At 56.8% G+C, this 21,776-nt stretch overlaps 1 protein-coding gene across 3 annotated transcripts in view; it reads right to left on the bottom strand.

Moving 5' to 3' along the window:
• Positions 1-21,776, bottom strand: part of VAV2 (vav guanine nucleotide exchange factor 2) — a 168,684-nt gene that overhangs the window by 42,362 nt on the left and 104,546 nt on the right. For 2 of the 3 annotated variants that reach the window (XM_035015499.1, XM_035015501.1), the window contains exons 4-5: positions 16,479-16,547; positions 263-365 (exon numbers count right to left, since the gene is read on the bottom strand). In XM_035015499.1, the coding sequence (XP_034871390.1) occupies positions 263-365; positions 16,479-16,547 (172 nt within the window). The remainder of the gene's footprint in view (positions 1-262; positions 366-16,478; positions 16,548-21,776) is intronic. The other variant, XM_035015500.1, reaches the window with a different exon arrangement.

Raw genomic sequence — 21,776 nt, 5'->3', positions numbered from 1 at the left:
GCTATTTTCAGACTCCCCAGGCAGGAAGGACTTGGAATCTGGCACACCCTCCGGAGAATCCCAGGGCAACAGCATCACATCCCAGGCTCCTCGGAACATCCCGTAGGGAGGCCTGGGCCCAAGGACGGGCAGGAAGCCCGCAGGGGCTGGGAAGGGCTGGGGTGCAGCCTCGGGAGCTCCCTCTGCCACAGAGCGCCCCCCGCCCCCCGGAGGCTCTGAGCTCTTGGAGTGGGGGCCACGCTGCGAGTGAGGGATAGCTTACCATGGGCTGCCGTACCTCCACCTTGATAATGTCCTCATAGATGTCGTCCCCCTCGTCCTCACACGGGACGCAGTCATAGATGTCCTCCCCGAGGTCATGCTCGCTGCGTGGGAGGGAAGCCAGTCAGACACATGGAAGCCAGGGCCAGCCAGGTCTGCGTGGGGACACAGCACCAGGGGCCTCGCAGGGAGGAGCAGGGCTGCTCGGGACCACCGTGAGCCCTTCCTGCTCGGCCTCCAGCTTCTGGTCCACAGAACGGGCTGGCGTACCTGCCTCCCGGGGCCTCCCTGTGTTTACACCAGGCATCCCCTCGTGTTCTGCCTTCTGCCTGCCCCACTTCTAGGACCTACTGTGACCACGCCCCCACTTCTCCACCCCTGTAGTGATGCTGGGACTCACGCCGCCAGGCCCATGACCTGGAGCCCCGAGTGCTCTCGGTCCACCCCGGGCATCGCCGGCGCCTACAGTGGAGGCATGCTGGCCAAGGAGCTGAGCTCACACATGGACGCCTTCCCTACCAGGTGACAAGGAAGCCGAGTGAGTGGAGAGGGACATGGAGCTTGTGATGCGGCTTTAAGAACGAGTGTAAAGAAATCACCACTCACTTTATACTCTAACCAATCTTGTTTTGGCTCCTGACCACGCTCTGATTCTACTCCAACAGGCTGTCCCCTCGGCCTTGCCAGATGTGGATCCTAGGACAACTCCTCCAGGAGGCCCTCAGGGATCCCCAGCCCAGTCTGTGATCCAGGACCCCTCCCTCCACCCCCGGTGCTCTCAAAGTGCATCCCTCTTGCTGTATCTCCCATTCTTTTCTTTTTCTTTTTTTTTAAAGATTTTATTCATTTATTTGAGAGAGAGAGAGAGAGCACACATGAGAGGGGGGAGGGTCAGAGAGAGAAGCAGACTCCCTGCCAAGCAGGGAGCCCGATGCGGGACTCGATCCCGGGACTCCAGGATCATGACCTGAGCCGAAGGCAGTCGCTTAACCAACTGAGCCACCCAGGCGCCCTCTCCCATTATTTTCTAAGTGTCTGTGGATGAGCCTGTCTCTTCCCTGGACAAAACCCAATTTCTTAACCCCTTCTGAGCACCGTTCCCCATAGACAGTAGGTGCTCAGCAAATATTTCACATCAGCAAATGAGCCAATCCAACCACATGCAGTGGGGCAACCGTGCCCCGCGCCCAGGGCTGACCAGCTCTGCAGTCTGCTGTGGGGCCCATCCTCAGGGCAGGTGGTACTTGGGGGCCAGCCTGCCCTGGAAGCCCGAGCCATCCATGCATGGGTTCAGACACATCTCAGAGCCCACGCTCAAAGCAGCACCTGGCAAAGTTAATTTCCAGAAGGCACGGAGATGCCGCAGAGTACCTCCCCACCCCACGGCACCGACTGGCCAGAATTCAGGGCCAGGGGGCAGCAGGAGAAAGAGAGAGCAGAAATGATACCCAACAGCTCTTCTGAATGGTTTTCTGGCACCATCCCAAACCCGGCTTGTCATCTGACAGGCTGGGAGGGTGGGGGGTGGGGAGAGATCATTCCAGATCTACTTGAGATAGGGAGGGAGAGTTTGTGTTCAGGAAAGGCCTCTGCAGCCAGACAGAAGGGGTCTCCCCCAAAACCCTGGGTGTCTCCCCGTGAGACCGAGCGTGACTGGGGTGACACATCTGGGCTTCCCTCTGAGGGGCTCAGGCAGGGGGTAGGTGAGCCAGCTCCCGACTTGATGAGACCCCCACAGGCAGCCGACGAGCAGGGAAGGAGAGGAGGCCGCCGCGTTGGGTGCTTTACTCTGTGCCCCTCCAGGTGTGAGGAAGCCGCCCAATGCTGGCCACAGAACAGAAGCTGGCAGGGGACAGGCAGGGGACAGGTCACACCACGCTAGACCAGCACACGGACTCGGTAACCACCGCCCACCAGTGAGCCCTTCTGGGCCAACGCACCTGTTAGGTACTTGAAAAACAGTGATCCTTTCTAACCTCACAAACCCTTGGAGGCAGAGAGCCCGTGGCTGTTTCTGTCTGGATGGCGGTCCTGGGGCCCCGCACTGCAGTGCAGGGCAGCACCCCAAGGGTGACAGAGAACCAGCAGGAACTCACCATCTCAGAGGCCGTCCCGCTGGGTGGGTCACTCGGGCTGACCCAAGTCACCTCCCCTGCCTCTCCAGACGCTGTCCCCAAAGGAAACAGCTCCGGAAACCCCACCCGCCACGTTACTGGGTGTCCAGGCAAGTATCGGCAAGGGTTCTTTCTGGCAGGTGCGAGCCACCCCCGATTTCTGTCGTGCAGCAGAGCGAGGCTGGTGACAAAGCCATTGTCGAGAATCCTGACAGCGTGGAACCGAGGGGAGACAGGGACGCTTTCGGGCTGCTAAATTAGACACCTCAAAGGCAGCTGAGGCCATTCACACTGTCTGGAGGCAGACTTTGGCTTTGCTCTGATGGGCTGGGGGAAGAAGGTGGGGGGCCCATGACAGTTAAACATCCTAAGAGCTGATGAAATGAATAAAAATCACTGAAGGCAGGCCTGGAGAGGAGCCTCAAGGTCACCTGGTTCAGGGAGGGCCAACCGCCAGCACAGCAGCCCCCTTCCTGAGCCCACATGGCTACACTCTTATTTTGTATTTCCGCGACTGGCTAATAATGTTTAGGATTTTCCGTGTACTTCTGGACATTTGTACATCGTCCTTTGTGAAAGGCCTGCTCAAGACTTTTCCTCCATTTCTAAAAATTAGTTGCCTTTTTCTTATTAGAAAAAGAAATGGAGCTCTTTATATATTTTGGATACAAGTTTTTCGTCAGGTATGTTTTGTGAATTTTTTCCCAGTCTCTGGCTTTGGCTACTTATTTTCTTAGTGGTGTCTTTTGAAAAACATTCATTTTTAATTAAAAAAAAAAGCCTAGCTTATCACATTTTTCTCCTATGGTGTCCTGACTCTATCCTGTGTCCCATCTAAGAAATCGCTGCATCTTGTCTAAGAAAGCTTTGTTTTCCAGGTGCCAAGGTTTGTCTGTTTTTCCTTCCCAGAGCTATATAATTTTGGTGTTTACGCTCAGGCCTCTGATCCATCTCAGATTTCCGTGCATGGTGTGGGGTGGAGATCGAGGTTCATTTCTCCTCAGGGACATTCAGGAGTTTTAGGTCAATTGTTTGAAAACTTTGTCTCTCCCGCTGGACTGCTTAGAGCCATTTGACCAAAACCACTGCCCACGGAAGTGTGGGTCTATTTTGGAATTTTATAATCTATTCTGTTGACCTACTCACCTATGCCTGTGGCAAAAGCAATTTGTTTTGAGTACTTTCGTTTTTTAATAGAAAGTCCTAAAACCAGGTGGTTTAAGTTCCTAGCTTTGTTCTTTTTTTTTTTTTTAAGATTTTATTTATTTATTTGAGAGAGAGAATGAGATAGAGAGCATGAGGAGGGGAGGGTCAGAGAGAAAGGCAGACTCCCTGCTGAGCAGGGAGCCCGACGTGGGACTTGATCCCGGGACTCCAGGATCATGACCTGAGCTGAAGGCAGTTGCTTAACCAACTGAGCCACCCAGGCGCCCTAGCTTTGTTCTTTTATGAGATTATTTAAGGCTATTCTAAGGTCCTTTGTATTTCTGTAGAAACTTTACAATAATCTTGTCAAAAAGGAAAAAAAAAAAAAGGCCCGCTGGGAGACCAGGCACCTTAACGATATCATCTTCCAATCCATGAACATAGTATGTACACCACTATTTCTGAGGTCTTTCATTTCTCAAAAATATTTTGTAGTTTTATCACAGAAGTTTGGGAATTTAGATAGACTGGGGCCACTACGTTGGACCATTTTTTTCCTCTGCCCATTCTCTCTCTCTCTTCTCCTGGGGTTCCAGTTACACGTATGTTGGACCCCTTGGCACGGCCCCATGTGTCTGAGGCTCTGCTGGCATTTTCTTTTCTCTGTTCCTTCGGGTATATTCCTTCCACTGAATGACCTTTAAGTCAGTGACTCCCTCTTCTGCCACCTGCATCTTCTATTAAAGTGGGTCCAGTGACTTGTTCATTTCAGCTATCGTGGTTTTCAGTTTTAGAATTTCTGCTTGGCCCTCTTTATCGTGTCTATTTCTCTGCTGAGGCTCCCCATCTGTTCATTCATTTGGTGCATATTTTCCTCTAAGTCCCTGACCATGTTTATAAAAGCTGCTAATTGTAACATCAGAGTCATCTCCAGGTTGGTTCCTATTGACTTTTTTTTTTCTGAATTTGACTTTTTTTCTGTTTCGTTGCAAGTTTGATGACTTTGTATTGAACACCAGACATGACCAATGATACAAAGATTCCATTATTTCTACTGAATACATCTTCTAACAGACTGTTAACCTGGTTGGACTCAAACTTCAAACTGTCTTTCCAGTGGTGAGCAGCAACTGACATGCAACTGAATTTAGCTTTTGGATGCTGGATTTTTTTTTTTTTTGCTGGAAGCCTCAGGGTCTTTCTTGTGTATATGAGGTTTAATGACCAGCCAGGGATTTTGGTAGATTATCAGATCTTGGGGCTCCTGTTCTCAGGTCCCTCCCTTCCAGCATTTCCCTCCTAACTTTCTAGCTGCTATACCAGCCTCAATATCTTTCCTCTGACACCTCAAGCTGGAGGGACTGCAACTTTCTACCCGGACTGGGGAGTGCCCTCAGGCAAGGGCTACAAACTCTCCAACCCCACACACAGTGAGCACTCCTTGAAGAACCTGGGGTTCCTCCAGGTAAGAGTGACATGACACAGTCCTTCTCCCTCTCCCTGTACTCACAGAAGGGACACGACCACACAGACTAAAACCCTGGGAACACAACCAGAGCGGTTACCCCAACGCATGTCCACTACCATGCTCTCAGCCTGTTTCCTTCCTCAAAATCAATAAAGACAAGGAACATTCATTCACATGGGATCCCTCGTCACATACCCCTTCCCATTCGCCTCTTCTGATTCACTCATGGCTGTGGCTAAAAACAGGCAGCCAGAAACACGAGACGAAGAGCTGTGTTCTGGGGTCTTAATGTGCAACAGAAAAATCTAAGAAACGCAGGCACTGTCCCTTCCCTCTGCTCTGCAAAATGTCTGTTACCCAAGGCCTGCTGAAGACCAGAGAAGCGAATCGTCAGTCATCTGCCTATAATGGCTTCAGTTTCCCCTCCTTTGGGGGTCTTCATCATACAGCCGTAGACCACTCACACCCCCATGCTTTCTATGTTCATCCTTTTTTCACTTACGAAAACACTCTCCCAAACGTTATTTAATTCAGGCCAATGAGCACTAAGCAATACAGGTTTGTGCATATTATTTGAAATGACAAAATAGCTGCACTAGAATTTCACTTCATGCATGTTCCACATTATGGGAGAAGAGAAGGAATAAAAGCAGTGGCAAAAAAGGGGGGTTATTATTAAAACAAAATTATGGGGGCGCCTGGCTGCCTCCATGAGAAGACCATGTGGCTCTTTATCTTGGGGTCATGGGTTCGAGCCCCACGTTGTATGTAGAGATTACTTAAATGAATAAACTTCAAAAAACATTATGAAAGGGGCGCCTGGGTGGCTCAGTTGGTTAAGCGGCTGCCTTCGGCTCAGGTCATGATCCTGGAGTCCCTGGATCGAGTCCCGCATCAGGCTCCCTGCTCCGCAGGGAGCCTGCTTCTCCCTCTGCCTCTGTCTCTCTCTCTCTCTCTCTCTGTCTCTCATGAATAAATAAATAAAATCTTAAAAAAAAAAAAACATTATGAAAGTAAATTCAAACATATTTGTTTAGCTCAGCAACTAAGACAAAACACCCACCAGACCTGATTGGTTAAATCAATACCTCTCCTCAGACAGATTCTGTGCCAGCAACTGGACAGTGGCGTCCACCCTATGCCGTGCACCTCACCATCCAGGTGGGGAGACGGACAGGGCAGCAGTTATGCCTGAGGCGCAGATGCTTCTAGAATGCAGTGGTGTCATCTGCGTGAGCGACAAGCCCTGGTTCCCAACAGTTCTGACCCTCTGGCCAACATGGGCACGGACATCCCACTGTCATCTTGCTTTTTAGCAAAGGCATCGTCTCCAAAAGTGAGTTTCCTGAACAGGGTAGGGGACAGATGATAAGTCTTAGGCATCTGTTAAAACAGATTAGTTTATGCCATGACCCGCTGGGTCCAGTGCACGTGATGGCTGTGGTTGTTGGAAGGGAGGAAAAAGAAACAACAATTGTGTTTGGCGAGGGGACCGTGAGTCCCCCGAGCATTGGAGTGTCCTGAGTGTGGCACACTGACCAGGAGGGAGATCCACCTGCACGAGGATCCTGGCCTCTGGTCTCCAGTGACACAAGCCTCCTGGGTGTCCAGCTATGACCCGGCACCCAGAACCGGGAACTGCATGCAGTCCCATAGGGGAGAGGGCCTCCCATCTGGGCCTGACACACTTGACCCAACCCCAGCCCCACTTCCCCACCTCCCCCAGCCCCTGCAAAATCCGAAAATGCCTTCTGAATAAGCAGAGGGCAATGCCATCTGCTCTGTGTTGCTTTTGTGTTAGATTGTCCCAATTACACCCCGATTCTTTGCCAATCAGCCCCTCGGGCCAACAGAGACTCATCTTGGAGAGGTTCTAACTTATCAGAGGCTACACGTCACGGAAAACCCTGTGTGGTCCGTGCCACACAGAAGCTGTGTGCATGTCACGGCACTTGGTCAGCACTGGACGAGAGCTGTTTGGTCCCCACCCCCTCAGGCCAGACAGGGGTAAGCGGGGTCGCCAGGGGCAGGAACTTGACTTGCTCGTCCACTCACACCACGGGGAAGCAGTCAAGGGGGGAGTCTGAGATGGAACCTCAGCGCTGCCAGTTTCTGGCTATGTCACTCTGGGAAGGAGGACCTATGCCTCAGTTTCCCCATCTGTGAAGTAGGAATAACCCCAAGCTCCTGGCGAGGTGGGTGGAACGATCAGCCATGATGGAAGTGACCAGCACAGGCCTGGCATTCAGTAGGTGCTCAGCAAGTGGCAGCGGCCTGCTACCCCCGAGGGAGGGAGGGGAGGTTCAGCGGGACGACGTTCAGCACAGGGACCGGAGCTCAATAAATAAATAAAACACCACCCAGGTTTTAAAACACATGAGGCTGGGAGTCCGGAGGCCAGGTCCGCGCCGCCCACGAGCGAGCCCAAGGACCCTGCGAATGGGGCGGGGTGGGTGGGAGGAGATCCCGGACCAAATGGGAAAGGGCAGGTGAGCGTCCAGGGCCGGGGTCTGACCCACGCCCCAGCGAGACCCACCCGGTTCCCCTCCTCGGACGCAGGGGGCCCCGGCCTCCCCAGCCCCCACCACTGCTCCACTGGGGGGGGCAGTGACCCGCCCTCCTGCCTCCCCCCCCCCCTCCGCCGCCTCTCCTTCCCCATCCCCCTCTCCCCGGGCTCATCCTTTGGCTCCTGCTGTTTTCCAGCAGGCAGCCGCACTGACAGATGCTAAATCCCAACAATTATTTTCGTCCTCACAATGGCCTGCTGCCCCCCAGAGAGGGCAGGAACCTGTCTTCCCTCCCACCCCAGACCCCGCGGCCGGGCCCCCAAAGCCTGGCCTGCCCGCCCCGATTTTGTTACAGAAAGTCAGCTACTCCAAGAGGCCCGCCACCCGCCCCCACCGCCTAAGGAAAATCAAAGAAAGGCGAACAAACTCTCTGCTCTCGGCCTCGGGCAAGCCTGTGTTTAAGGTCGACATAAAAGATCGCTATGGGCGCAGATGTGCGTTCTGGCCCCCGGCTGTCTGATGCTGGGAAGCCGGACACCGAACCACCATTAACTTGTTACTTGGAAACCAGATCGGACATTTCCTGACCTCGGTCCGTGCCGTGCAGCAGAGAGAGGGGTCCCTGAGGGCCAGAAGAAGCCAGCTCTGGGCTGGGGGGCCTCACGTAGGGACAGACACATGGACACGCCTCAGCAGACCCTCGCCCCAGCCTGGGAGGGAGGGGCTGCTTTTCCTACAGCAGGGCTCAGAGAGGGCAAGACAGTCACCCAAGGTTGCCAAGCCATGCAGGAGCACACCAAGACGAGACCATGGCTGCCCGACTCCCGGAGGGAGCCCCATTCGCCGGGCCCCGTGCTCCCTCCCAAAACCCTCTCTTTTCCTGGGGTACTTTCGAAGCAGTACAAGTGCATCCCCAACCCCTTGGGCTGGGTCATAAGGGTAAGGCCCAGAGGAATGTCCTGGGCCACAGCCTCAGATGGCTCAGGGGTTCAGCCCCTACACTGTCATGTAGAGTGTGCTGTGTGACCACAGGCAAGTCACCTACCCTCTCTGAGCCTTAATTTCTTCAACTGCAGAATGGGGACAGGACCTGTTGTGAAGGCTGAGATGACGGGGCTGGGCACTGGGCCTGGCACTCAAGGACTGCTGCTCGGGTCCTCAGAATGGAACGAGCAAAGGCTCAGGACCTCCCCAGTACTACCGGGCATGTCCTCTGTGCCAGTGTGCAGGGCTCAGGTCAAGCTGCCTGCCCTTAAGGGGGAGCTCAGCTTTGGGGGTGGGGGACAAAGACAGTCCTGGTGTGCTTTTTAATCTTCCAGGGAAGGAGCACTTCATTCAGCCTAGTAAGGCCAGGGTGGCTTCCTGGAGGAGGTTACCTCCAGGCTGGGTTTTGTACAATGCAGATTTGTAAGCAATCAGCGGTACCATGTACGTGACAGGACTTTTAGTGGTGAAACGCAGGATGTTATGCGTATTCATGTTTTAAGCAGTACTTCTCTTTTTAAGATTTTTATTCATTTATTTGAGAGAGAGTGTGTGCAAGAGAAAGCACGAGTGGGGGGTGGCAGAGAGTGGCAGAGGGAGAGGGAGAAGCAGACTCCCTGTTGAGCACAGAGCCCGACACAGGGCTCCATCCCAGGACCCTGGGATCATGACCTGAGCCGAAGGCAGACGCTTAAGTGACTGAGCCACCCAGGCGTCCCCCTAAACCACCGAGTCAGGTATGTATTAACCTAGTCTTTATACTCATAGCATCCCAGAAGCGAGTATGGGGAAAATGGTTTAGAGAGGCCCTTATTAGACAGAAGGTAAACCTCTCCTTACCAAGCCCAGCTGGTCCCTGCTTCCTTCTGGGACCAAGATGAATATGCACATCTTGGAAACTTACCTTCCACACTGGCCTCCCCACCCTGCAGAGACTGTTAAACCAGGCCACAGAATCGCTGTGACCGCCTTGGTCCTGAAAGGACCTAGGTCTAATTAGGTATTAAGAATAAAAATTCACCTAAGTCTGTGCCGTATCTACTGGCCTGCATACATCTGACTATTCAGCAGGTCAGAGAGGCACTGGGGCATCTGCTCTGCATTCGTTCATGAGGCCCCTTGTGCAGACTCTAACACAGGGAACAAACAAACTGGGGGTCAGGGAGCAGGGTTTCAAGGTCACCCAAGCCCCAGGCCAGCCAGGGCAGCTCAGGCCCGTGTCCCAAGGGGCCGAGATGTTCCAGGAGGGCAGTGCAGGAAATCTCAGAGCTGCGGGGAGCAGAGCGCTGGGCGGCCAGTCTCACCAGCTGTGGCCAACTGTCTCCATAATCAGAACGAGGGGAAGACCCTATGAGCTCGGTTACCGGGCAGGGTTTGGACGGACGGCCCTCTGCCTAGCCTGTCCTGTTGCCAGCTCTGGAAGGCAGCTGGTCTAGACCACAGGGGCAGGAGAGAAGGGCCAGGGCTCCAGGGCTGCCTGCCCCACCGCTGGGCCACGTGTACAGACATGGTGATTTTGGGGGCAGGACCACCTGCCCTGAATTCCTGAGGAACCCACACAGACGCAGCTGAGACCCAGACTCTCCCCAGACCCTGGCCCAAAATAAGGCAGTAAGCAGCCTGGCGGGGGTGAGGGAAGGTTTCCTAAATCCCGCTTTGGCAAGTCCTATGCTCCCTCCAAGGGCACTTGCAGCAACAACTCCCCCAGGAAGCCCTCCCAGTCTCCTGGCCTGACCCCCCGTGGATGCCCCCTGGATAGCTTCTGGAGTGAGGAAAGGTCTGCGGCAGACCCTGTCACAGAGCCCGGGGCAGGCGGCCTGCTGAGTCACACGGACCTGGTTCGAACCGCAGTCCCACTCTTTTGCTGCTGTGTGCGGCCACCCTCGCCTCCCAGGGCCAGTCTCCAGTCCAAAGGGGGAGGTCCGGGACCCACCTGCAGGGCTCCATGTGGGAACAGACCCTGCGTGTGCTCCACGGACTCTGGCTTCACTCCTTCCCCTGGGCCAGGCCCCACGGCAGGAGGGGCCTCCCGGAGCCCACATGAGGATGGAGAGACCCTCTGCAGGGTTTGGGCCCCCCGTGCTGCCAAGGACACCCGGCTGGGGACCGCACATGCCTCGCCCACTGTCGGCACGCCCTCTTTGTCGTACAAGCGGAGACCTGAACGGCCAGATGAGAGGCAGCTCAGCCGCACAGAAGGTGGCCTTGTCGAAGGAGGGCTGTGGCAGGGCTGTGTCTGGCTGTCACCACCTTAGCAGCCCAGAGCCAGGGCCTGAGTTCTGGGAGGCGCCCTCGAGCAGTGAGACCGCAGGGCAAGGGGACACCTGTGCAGCACCCAGGGCTCCCTGGACCCCCGCTCCCCTCCGCCAGCTTCCCCCCACCGTGGGCCTGAGGATGGCAGCCTCCCAGGCTGGCCCGGGGGGCATCTGCCAATGTCTCTGCTCTGGGAGGCTTTTCTTCAACTTCCTTCAGACTGTGGGGCTGTTGGGGTGCTCCACGGGGGCTGTGGAGGGCTGCCTGTCCCACAGAGCAGGGGGCTGCTGTTTGTTTTTAGCGGGGCTGTTTCTGCATCGTCGGATTCCAAACTTGTCCCCCGTGGAAAAGCAATCCTTTGGAGAGAACAGCAGACATCCCCAAACCCGGCCCCTCCCGACCCAACACAGACGTCCCGACACGTGCAGGTGTCTACGAAACACTGAATTTTCATGCAAACGGCTTGAACATCTGTGAACTCGGGACAGTCTTCAAACAAGCTTTCGGTGCAGCGGGGAGAGGCGGGCAGGCAAGGACGGTGGGGCGGGGATAGGCTGTCACCCGAATGAGGGTCACAGTCGGGCGCAGTGACTGTGCCCATTCCCTGCCGGTAAGGGGGCCCTCGCAGCAGGCCAGCCCCCCCCGTGCACCCCGCCTCCCTCCCCGGGGACAAGAAGGACCCCTGCTGCAAGATGACGTCCTCACACCCTTGAAGGAGCATCAACTTGGGACACTCCTTCTACATTCTATGCATCTTAAAAAATTATCCCAACGATGCTAATACGACACATTTAAAGCTGCAAATTCATTTTACGATTCAATAAAGCATGCAGCTATACATTTATGGATAAATTATATCCCCTGCCATGCCCCAATCACATTTGTTTAAGCCCGAAAATCACTCTGACTCCCAGGGAAGTGATGGGAGTGCTAAGCAGCAGGCTCCTCGGTCATAAAGCCTTGGATCCTTCAAGCTTGAAGGGACCCACACTCCGTCGGTTGCTGCTTTCATTTCAGAGGTAGGGAAACTGAGGCCCAATGAAGGACCTGACGTGCCCTGAGAAAGACAGAACGTCGCCTTTGCTGCTACTCAGCCTCGGGTAAGCAGGCACTCGCCAGCACGCCCCCAGTGAGTGGCATGGTGTCACCCGGGCAACCAAGGCCCCTTGAAAGGACGAGGAATGATACAGAGCAAAGCCAGAGCCTGGTCACGAAGCCGCAGAGAAGCAGCCTGAGGCCATGTGCCCATGATCTCTCCGAGCTCCAGCGACCCTTCTACACAGGAGCCTCCCCACGCAGCTGTGGGACCAGGCACCTTCCACACAGTCCCGCCCTTCATGGCCCGCCATCTGTCACGGTGGGCTTTGGCACCCCATCCCCGCCTCCCACTGCCAGCATCCCCAGGCAATTCGGCTGAGCGGAGCTGGGGTGTCTTGTTACTGTGACCCACCCGAGCCCCCTGGCCTAATTTGGGGCAAGAAACCCCTCCATCCCTTCCTAGTTCCAAAACACAGAAAAGGTGTAGGTTCCAAATCCCAAAGCTGCCGTGTCCAAATGCCGGGAGAAGACCCGGAGAGCACGGCCCCCCACATCGTTGCAGAAGCATGTAGAGGAGGCTGGGAAGCAGGAGCCGAGTGCCTCTCTTCTCAGCTCCGCGGTCAGTGACAGCGCCCCGGGAGCTTGAAATAGGCCATTTAAGTGGCAATATTTCGTGTTAATTTTTTCAACCAGCTGCTCTATTATTCGATTATACGTTATTCAGTGATCTCAAAAGTGAGCTTAGAGCACTTGAGAACATAATGTTAGTCCAGCATCATCCATTCAAACGTGGGGAGGGCTCCACACGAGCTCCTGGAACCGTGTTCTGGATCCAACACCCAAGCCGCCCACACTGGGGCCACCAGCCACACAAACGTGGCCCGGTGAACGGGGCTGTGTTGTCCGCGTCAAGCATGCAGACTGGACTCTGAACCACGGGGGAGAAGGCAAGCTACCGCATCAGGGATCGGTTGTGCCGGCTTCCACACTGAGCTAGTACTGATTCTGGATATACGGGGTTAAAGAAAGATACATTCTTACCATTAATTGCACCTACTTCTGTTTCTGCTAGAAAACCTACAATCACGCATGTGGCCTGCCGGACAGTGTTGCCACGGCCATTAGGAAACCCAGGGAAAAAGCCAGTTTTGGTGAAACGGGTAGAGAGGCACCCCCATCCTCGCCTGAGGGCTCAGAGTGTTCCCACCGGGCGCTGTGCCCCCCGCAATATCACGGATGCTCTTCCTGAAGCCGATCCTGACACCTATGGGTTACACATAGGGAAACCGAGGCACAGAGGTGGGTAACTTGCTGAAGACCATGCAAGTAGGAGGTGACAGAGCCCAGACTCCCAAGCCACGTCCGATGGGACAGGCTTTGCTGCTTCGGACACAAGACGTGGCAGCAGGAGGACGGACAGATTCTCCTGCACGGCCGAGATACCTGCTCTAGGTGGACCGGAAGGGGGCTTTCGCCATGGAGTGATGTCCTGTGGGCTGAGGACACTGGGGGACATTGGGGACAGTGAAGGCTCTAGACAACCCCAGTAAGAACATGCCCTCTAAGGGGTGTTCCAAAAGGTCCCCCCTGGGAGACCCACGTGACCCCACCCTCCTGGGGTCCTAGGAGGCAGGGGTGGGTCTCATTCCCCTTTACGTTTCCAGCTCCCGACCCTGAGCCGACACACAGGAAGCGTTGGTGTTTAGCTGGCCCCTGAACAGATAGGTGATCGACTGAAGGAAAAGCATACATGGTGCCACTCACACGTGGCGGTCCGTCGCCGGAGCCCCAGAACCACACCAGCTTCCCTGCGGGGGAGCCAGCATCCGACCACTTCAAACAGCTGCTCCGTGTCTGAGGTCTGGGCGACCGGCAGGGCCCTTCGGAAGCACAAGGTGATCATCACTTCGGACGCCTGGCCAAGAGCCCAAGGCAAAGAATGAGCCGGCTGTGCTCGAAATGTCACTGCCTGTTCCCTGCCACCGCCGGCCGTGGGATCCACACCAGTGCCCCAGCTCCAGCCTCGGAGACTCACAGCCACCTCCCCTCCCCCAGCAGGGCCAGGGAAGCAAAGGCAGGTCCGTTTGTGTCTCGTCATTTGCCATAATGGATAAATATCAATCCCCAGCCCATGGAGACAAGATGCTAGGAAATCGTGTTTTTCAGTGAGAGGAGAAGGGGGGAGAAAAGCATGAAAAATTTATTAAACTGGAACCACTGGGACCAAAACATGAGTTAAAGACTCAAATTCATCCCCCTTCCCTGTAATTTATGATTTATGTTGTCAATAACCGTAGTCATAAGGAACTCGTTGGACGAAGGAGGCGCACTGTTAATGTCATGGAATAAGAGTGCTGGCAAGGCCCGCCTGGCTTCCCTGTGTGAGCCGAGTCATGTCCCATGTCCGGTTCCGGGCATCGGTCACGGGGGGAATGAGCACCCCAGGGCCGCTGCGGGACTCAGGGCACAGGAACACAACCCCAAACGTACACCAGCCGCCGCCGGAGGGGGCAGGGATCCCCACGTGGCTGTGAAGGGGAGGCTCCCTGGCTGGCCCGAGGACATATTTCATGCCCGGTCTGGGCTGCACGAAGCCAGCATGACCCTGTCCTCCTGGAGCCCTTGGTCTGTGCTGACCATGGAGGGATGCCTCTGGAGGGAGAAGACCCTCAGCCTCACATTGGTGACTTAGGAGAAATGGCAGCTGAGGACCCCACTCTCCGCACCTGACGGGGGCTCTTGGGCCCTGGGCCTTAGCTCCTTGTCTGTGAAATGGGGACCCCGCAGAGCAGACCTTACAAAGAGATGGTGCGGGTGTATATAAGGAGACGAAGTCTCAGCAATGCCAGGCCCTGCAAAAGCTCTTGTAAGTACCACCCCCACCACTGTCCTTACCGCGTGGGACTTGCTGTCACACTGTGTGCATGAGGTGAGTGCTGCTAGGGGCTGAAGGTGGGGGGGCATGAAGAAGACACAGGGTCTGACCTCAGAACCCGCCGGTCTACAGAACACAGACATTTCACCACGTAATCATGGTGCATCCCTCGGGCAGCCCAAAGGCCAAACGGGCTTGTGGGTGCCCTTCGGAGTCAGGGGGGTGGTACAAGAGGCTTCCCAAGTGGGGGATACCCAGGCCCAGATGTGGCAGATGAGAAGGATCTCAAGGCAAGAAATGCCAGGAAGAGAGGACAAGAGGCACCTCCAACCTGAGCTCAGCAAGCGAGGGGACTGCTGTCAGCAGCAGGGGAGAAGGTGGATGGGCTGGGCCTCCCCCTGGGAGACCTCCCTCCAGCTGTGCCTCTGAGCCTCAGTTTCCCCACCCTTCGCAGGGTGGGGGGAGCAGCCTGTCATTCAGGCCCGCACCACACGAGGCCCCTTTCTCGACAGCCAAGTCCCTCTGTGATTCCTGGGACTGGTCAGGGCATGCAGGCAGGGTGTTCCAGGACCCAGACACGACTAGTGTGGACCCCGGCCCCCACGTGTCTCCTTCAGGGCACTCTCCAGACCTCGCACCTGCACGGAGCCAACAGGTACCCCAGGGCACCCCACCCGACACAGCAGGGTCATCCCAGGGCCCTGGGGCCAGCCCAGGCTCAGGAAGGTGGGCTGGCGTAGCCACTCCAACTGGCCGGCAAGCTGCCTCATTCATAGGCTCCCCTGGGATCGGGCCACCAGCATGGTGCTGACATGTTGGGTTTTGGTGACTCAGAGTGTTTACATCGACGGGGATCCTGCAAAAACGCTTGCCGGGCCCCACGCCCTAGAGGCGGCCCTGGATGGGAGGGTGGGCACGAAGCACGGAGCCTCAGCACTGGGAGGGCGCCCAGGAAGCACCAGCTCTTACTGGGTCTCACTCCTAGTCTGTGCTGATGAAGGCGAGGGGCACGGTAAGTCTCCCCAGAAGCAGCAGCCATTTCTCCGGGGCAAAGCCACGTCTGCTGTCAAGTGGGAGCGAGGGGTCCAGTTGGCAGGAGGCTGGGAAGGGCAGGGGGCCAGCCAGGTTGGGGCCCCCACTCACCAGCCCAGGGCCAGGACAAGCCCATCACTGCTCGAGCCTCCTCGCCTGCGGAAATGGTGTACCCTGCCTCCTCCATCCCCCTGCCCCTCCTCAGGGAAGCTGCCCGGGCCCCTTCCCTGAGCAGTAGCTGCATGGCCCCCATCCCTGGCCACCGCTGACCCTGCAGAGCCGGACCACCGCCCCAGGCTTCTCGTTGGTTCCTGGGGGCTCCAGGACTGTGAGGCGAAACAGCCAGGAGGGTGGCCAGACCTGGGCCGCGTGAGGATGGAATAGGGGAGTCCTCAGAGACAGAGCGATGTGAGTCTGGGGTCATGGAGAAGGGGGGAGATGCCCCCGTGGCCTCAGGTGGCCTGGTCTCGGCCCCTCACCCACCTCTGTTGGGCCACAAGACCACCCACAAACTGCCTCTGCTTGTAGAGCTCCTGAGCTCCAGAGGCCCCTGCTTCTGGAAACATCAGCTCTCTCCACCCCCAGCAGAAGTTGGGGAACCTTCCAGAACACGGAAGGAGGCGTGAAGTGAAGAAGCACTCGTCCACCTGAGCTCTCATGAAGCTGGGGGCACGCATGCCACCACCAACCGCGTGGAGAGGCCCTGGGTGGGACGGCAGGGCAGCTCTGCCCAGAGTGGGGCCGCGACTCCCCCATCCCCGTCCCCATCCCATCCCGACCCAGTCCCGCCAGCTCCTTACTCCGCCAGTTCCTCCAGGCTGCGGTACACATCGTCGTCATTCTCGGTGGTCTCCTCCGAGGGAAAGGGCCTGTGGAGAGAGGGGAGGGAGGTGAGCAGGTCTCCTCGGCCCGGCTGGGCGCCCAGCCCAAGTGACCCCCGATGGGCCTGCAAAGGAGGGCTCTGCTCTCGCGGAAGGAAGCAGGTCCGCACGACAGTGGCTCGTGCGTCAGAACCAGCAGGTGGAGGTGTCCAGGGTGAGGAGAGCACAGCTTGACCCTAGGACACTGGAGGTCACTCTCCATAGGCCCCCGCCAACCCCACTGGCAAATGAAGGAACTGGGTCAGGGACAGCAGGAAGCTTTCGCCGCTGAGACACACCTGCCTCTGCATTTCAGGGGGATTCCAGAAACGGGGATGTGGGCTCCTGGGGCACCCTGTGGTTAGCCCTGGCTGAGAGGGCTGCCGGCTCCATCCACCTGGAGGACAGGATGCAGGAGGGCATTTTGGCAGGGACGGTGGAGCTCCAGGGGCACCCACCACCCTCCATGCCCGAGGGCAATGGCCGAGTGCACTATGTGGGAGGCTGCCCATCATCCCGGGCACATGCCAGGGCCTCTGAGAAGGCTACTGTCCTGCCATCCCGCCCACCAGCCCACGGAAGCCTGGCTTGGGGTCAGAGCATGTCCTGAAAAGTGCTGGCGGCTTTCCCAAAGGACCTGTCTCCCCTTTGGAAAGGGAGTCACAGGGGCAAGGGGCCCCAGATGGAGCACGGCAGTCTCCTTAGTGTCCACTCGATGGCCGCACGGATGTTCCCTCCCTCCTGGGTCATCGCCACGGGTAAGCCGTCCCCTGATGCCACATCCCGGGCCCCGCCACGTTCCCCTTCCTCAGCCTCGTGCCCGAGGAGCAGTCCATTCGTCTCCCCCACCATCTCTCCCACGCCACCTCCTCTCTGGGCCTTGAACCTGTGTCCACTCCCCCAACCAAACTGCTCCTGATAAGGGTGACAGTGACCTTGGCACCGTCGAATCCTAAGGCTGACGTCCCACGTGGTGAACACCTGCAGAGGGGCGGGGGACAGAGTTCCTGGTGGGGCGGGGTGCTGCTCTGTCAGCTGGGCAGCTCAGAATGCCGCAGAACAGAATCTGCTCCTTGCATCCTAACATCCTCGTTCAGGGCGACGAGCTCCCTCGAGAATGGAACCACAAACCCAGCCCATTTCTGCCACAGCCAAAGACAGATGATCGCCAGCGTGGGCCAGAGCAGGAGAGGGAGGGGCGGCCAGCCTGGCTGCCGGGAGCTGGCCCCAAGAGGAGACAGGAACACACGGGGTAGGGGCCGCCTTGTCCCCATCCACTCTGCCCCCAGTCCCCTGCCCCACCCCATTCCCCAAGACCCAGCTCCCTTCAAGATTCCATTCAACCCCACCTCATGTGGGAAGATCTGACCATGCTCTCGGCCTGGGTCCACGTCTGCCCAGCATGGACCCTGTCACTAGAAGAGCATGGACAGATGGATGGACAGACAGATACATGGTGGATGACGGATGGCTGTCTGGGAGGACAGTGGGTGGAACAGTGGTTGATCTGTGGGTTGATGGACACATGAATGAGATGTGGGGTGGGGGGGTGGAGGAGTGTCCAGGATTTCAGGGAGGGGTTGGGTGGGTGGGTTGGCGAACGGATGGGTGGACAGATGGATGGATGTCACACAGTCTCAGGCTTTCTTCCCCCCACACCCCCAAGACAACAATAAATGGCAGCCCTGAATTAGATACAGGAAAGCATCTTCAAGAAGAGGTTCTGAGGGCGCCTGGGTGGCTCAGTCGGTTAAGCGACTGCCTTCGGCTCAGGTCATGATCCTGGAGTCCCGGGATCAAGTCCTGCATCGGGCTCCCTGCTCGGCAGGGAGTCTGCTTCTCCCTCTGACCCTCTTCCCTCTCATGCTCTCTGTCTCTCATTCTCTCTGTCTCAAATAAATAAAAATAAAAATCTTTAAAAAAAAAAAAAAAGAAGAGGTTCTGAGAACCCAAGCAGACGTATTCAAGTCACCCCGAGCTGAGACTTTACAACACTGACCCTGGTTTAACACTGGGGACACCCATTTGCACAGAGGGCACTGTATGGGGCTGCATTCCCACTGGATCTTAAAGCCCGAGGGGTCACGCTGCAGCAAGGACTGGCTCCATCCTTCTGTCTCAGGTACCGCGAATCATCCAGACCCCCCCTGCCGTGCCGCATCTACCCGCCAATTTCCTCCCCCCCAGGCTTCACCAGACATGCCGACGTTAACAGTGGAGTTAATCTGCTCTTCATTTTTTTTTTTAAGATTTTTATTTATTTATTTGAGAGAGAGAGAATGAGAGACCGAGAGCACGAGAGGGAGGAGGGTCAGAGGGAGAAGCAGACTCCCTGCCGAGCAGGGAGCCCGATGCGGGACTCGATGCCGGGACTCCAGGATCATGACCTGAGCCGAAGGCAGTCACTTAACCAACTGAGCCACCCGGGCGCCCGTTAATCTGCTCTTTAAGAGGAGGGGATGAGAAGGATGCACAGCACAATGGTCTGCACAGAAATGATCGTGGGTTAAACACCAGAGCAGGTCCCCCGGGTCCCCCCCAGCAGGATGGGCTCCTCCTGTCCCATCAGACCCTTCCTGAGCACGCATTTCCTTGAGCCCAGCTTCTGGGAAGCCAAGTTTCCCACTTGGACCACCAAGGGAATGAAGGGGATGCCTGGGCCGGAAGCAGAGACGCGTCAGGCAGTATCCAGCCCCCTCCCCACCAAGCTTCCCCAGGACGCCCTCCCCCTGGAGGCAGCGAGAGAGAGGTCTGCACCACTGCTCCTGAAAGAGCCCCCCCCAATCCCACCTCCCCCCACAAGGACTATTTCAGCATCCAGTGGCTGAGGCCAGCACAGCCTAGCTGCACAGGACGATTGGGGGAACGAGGAGTCACCAGCTAGAGGAAGGGGACCTGAAAACAGGGCACCCTGAGAGGGTGTCCGAGCCTAAACCCCTGAACAAACAACAGATGAGAGCCCAACTCCTAGTTCCAAATCACTCGTGCGTTCTCCTTCACTCATTCACTGGTATTTACCGGGCACCTGCTCTGAGCTGCCCCTTTGGGTCTGCCGTTGGTCATTGCTTCAGGGAGAAGCTCTGGGATCGATAAATCAGGCTCTGGTCTTCATCCTCAGCACTTCTTTGAGAATCTGCTAAAAAACTATGGCTTCTGAAAAGTGCCCACATGGGCAACTGTGCTTACAGGTACACGGGGGAAGGATGCATGGCCTGGAAGGGGGCAGACCAGATGCTCTGGGGGTCCTGGAGCTGAAGGTGGTGATCTTGGGTCCACGCAGGACAGACTCCAGGAGCTCGGCTATATGGGGAATGGTTAGGGTGTGCTTTCTTGGAAGGCCCTGAGCAGTGAGCTAAGAACCAAGATCTGGGTTCGAACCCAGACTCACTACGTGGCCCTGAACAGGGCATGCTCCCTCTCTGCCTCAGTTTCCCCAACTGTAGAATGTCAGTGGTAGTCACTTGAGATTAAATGAGATAATGCAGTGAGTCTCTAAACTCAGGTCCTTTGACCCAGTAAGTGTCCTGTAAATGACAGCGTGCGTCGCCCTCCCTCCCTGCTGGGTGGCCCACCCCAAGAGCCCACCTGCCCAGTCCAGAGCTCAGACACAGGCAGTCCTCAAGGTCCTCACGGCCTCCTGAACGACAGCTCCAGGTGCTGACTCCTGGAGCCAGCCCCCGAGGGCAGGCCCGCCCCCAGGGGACACAGAGTCAGCACCCCCACGGGGGTCTCCAACCCACCCCACAGAGCTCTTTCTCCCTATGCTTCCGAAGAAAGAACATTCCCTGGAAACAAAAGTTCATACTCTGGAAAGGAAGAACACTTCGGGTCAGTGCTTGGCTCCGATGTGGGTATTCAAGGTCACTCAGTACCATCCAGAGAATCTAGGACACAGTGTTCATTTTCCCACGTTCTGCGGACATTCAGATGAAAGGGATCCAGGGTCTGAGACACATCCTAACTTCATCTTTCACTTCGCGTGTTCCAGAAGTAAGTTGGAATTCTGACTCACAGAACGCTCCCTGCAAGTGACCTCCAAGGTCCGTGTTCAAGGGCAGGGTCATGGATGGCTCAGGTCCTCCTTGGCCGCCTGGTGTGTCCAAGAGATGGGTGGGGACCAGTGCCCTGGGTTCCCATCCTGGAGGGTGAGATGGGCCCAAGGTCCCCAGAGAGCAGACTGGGCCCCAGAGGCCTGGGGGTCCCCAGCACCCAGCACTGCCCTACAAGGGACAGCGCCGTCTGGTCTGCCTGGGACTAGGGAGTCTCCTGGAACGTGGGAACTTCAGTGCTGGCCACCTAGTCCCACAGATGGGGGAACAATAGCGCTGGAGGGTTCCTGGGGCAGCTCATTTCTCTGGCCGGACCTCAGTTTCCCATTCTGAAACGCCTCAGGATGAAGTGCGGTGGGGCTGTGGGAGGGCCCGGCACCAGGACACCATCAGGGTCAGTCCCATCTCCTCAGGTGTGCCCAGGTGTGCCCAGGAGCAGGTGAGAAGGAAGTGGTCAGCATGGGGGGGGGCGGGGGAGGGGGCAACAGCCCCGTTGGCACCAGTCTGCAACGGAACCGGCAGCCGGGCAAACTTGAAAGGCACATCAAGAATGGCGGCCCAAGGGGCGCCTGGGTGGCTCAGTCGTTAAGCGTCTGCCTTCGGCTCAGGTCACGATCCCGGGGTCCTGGGATCGAGCCCCGCTCGGGCTCCCTGCTCCACGGGAAGCCTGCTTCTCCCCCTCCCACTCCCCCTGCTTGTGTTCCCTCTCTCGCTGTGTCTCTCTCTGTCAAATAAATAAATAAAATCTTTAAAAAAATAATAATAATAAAAAAAAAAGAACGGGGCCTGGAGGACCCGACAGGCCCATTTAATTATTGAGAGAGTCACCTGGGTGCCGCCTGCTAATTGGCTGGGAGGCCTTGAGGCACCAGGGTTTCCTTATTAAAAACGGCTCTCCTGCTAAACAGCCCCGACTGTCAAAACAAGCCAACGGATCTCGTTTCTTTCCTCAGCCCGTCACCCCACCCCGTGTGGATGGGCCATCGCATCGGGGGCAGCGCCGGCGAGTGCACCCCACCCACGCCCGCACCCAGCTCAGGCTACACCTGTGTTGGAGAGGAGGGCGACCCACAGCCCGCATGAAGTCCACACAGGGCTGAAGGGCACAGGGAGCAGGAGGAAAGGCTCGGGCAGAAGGGCAGTCCTGGCCTGGGGAAATCAGGCGGGCTTCTCGAGGGAGGTGGCGGGG

This window comes from Mirounga leonina, unplaced genomic scaffold (assembly GCF_011800145.1).
Source record: "Mirounga leonina isolate KUSES-001 unplaced genomic scaffold, KU_Mleo_1.0 Mir_170, whole genome shotgun sequence".
Taxonomy (NCBI): Eukaryota; Metazoa; Chordata; class Mammalia; order Carnivora; family Phocidae; genus Mirounga; species Mirounga leonina.
This window is presented reverse-complemented; position numbering and strand designations above follow the sequence as displayed.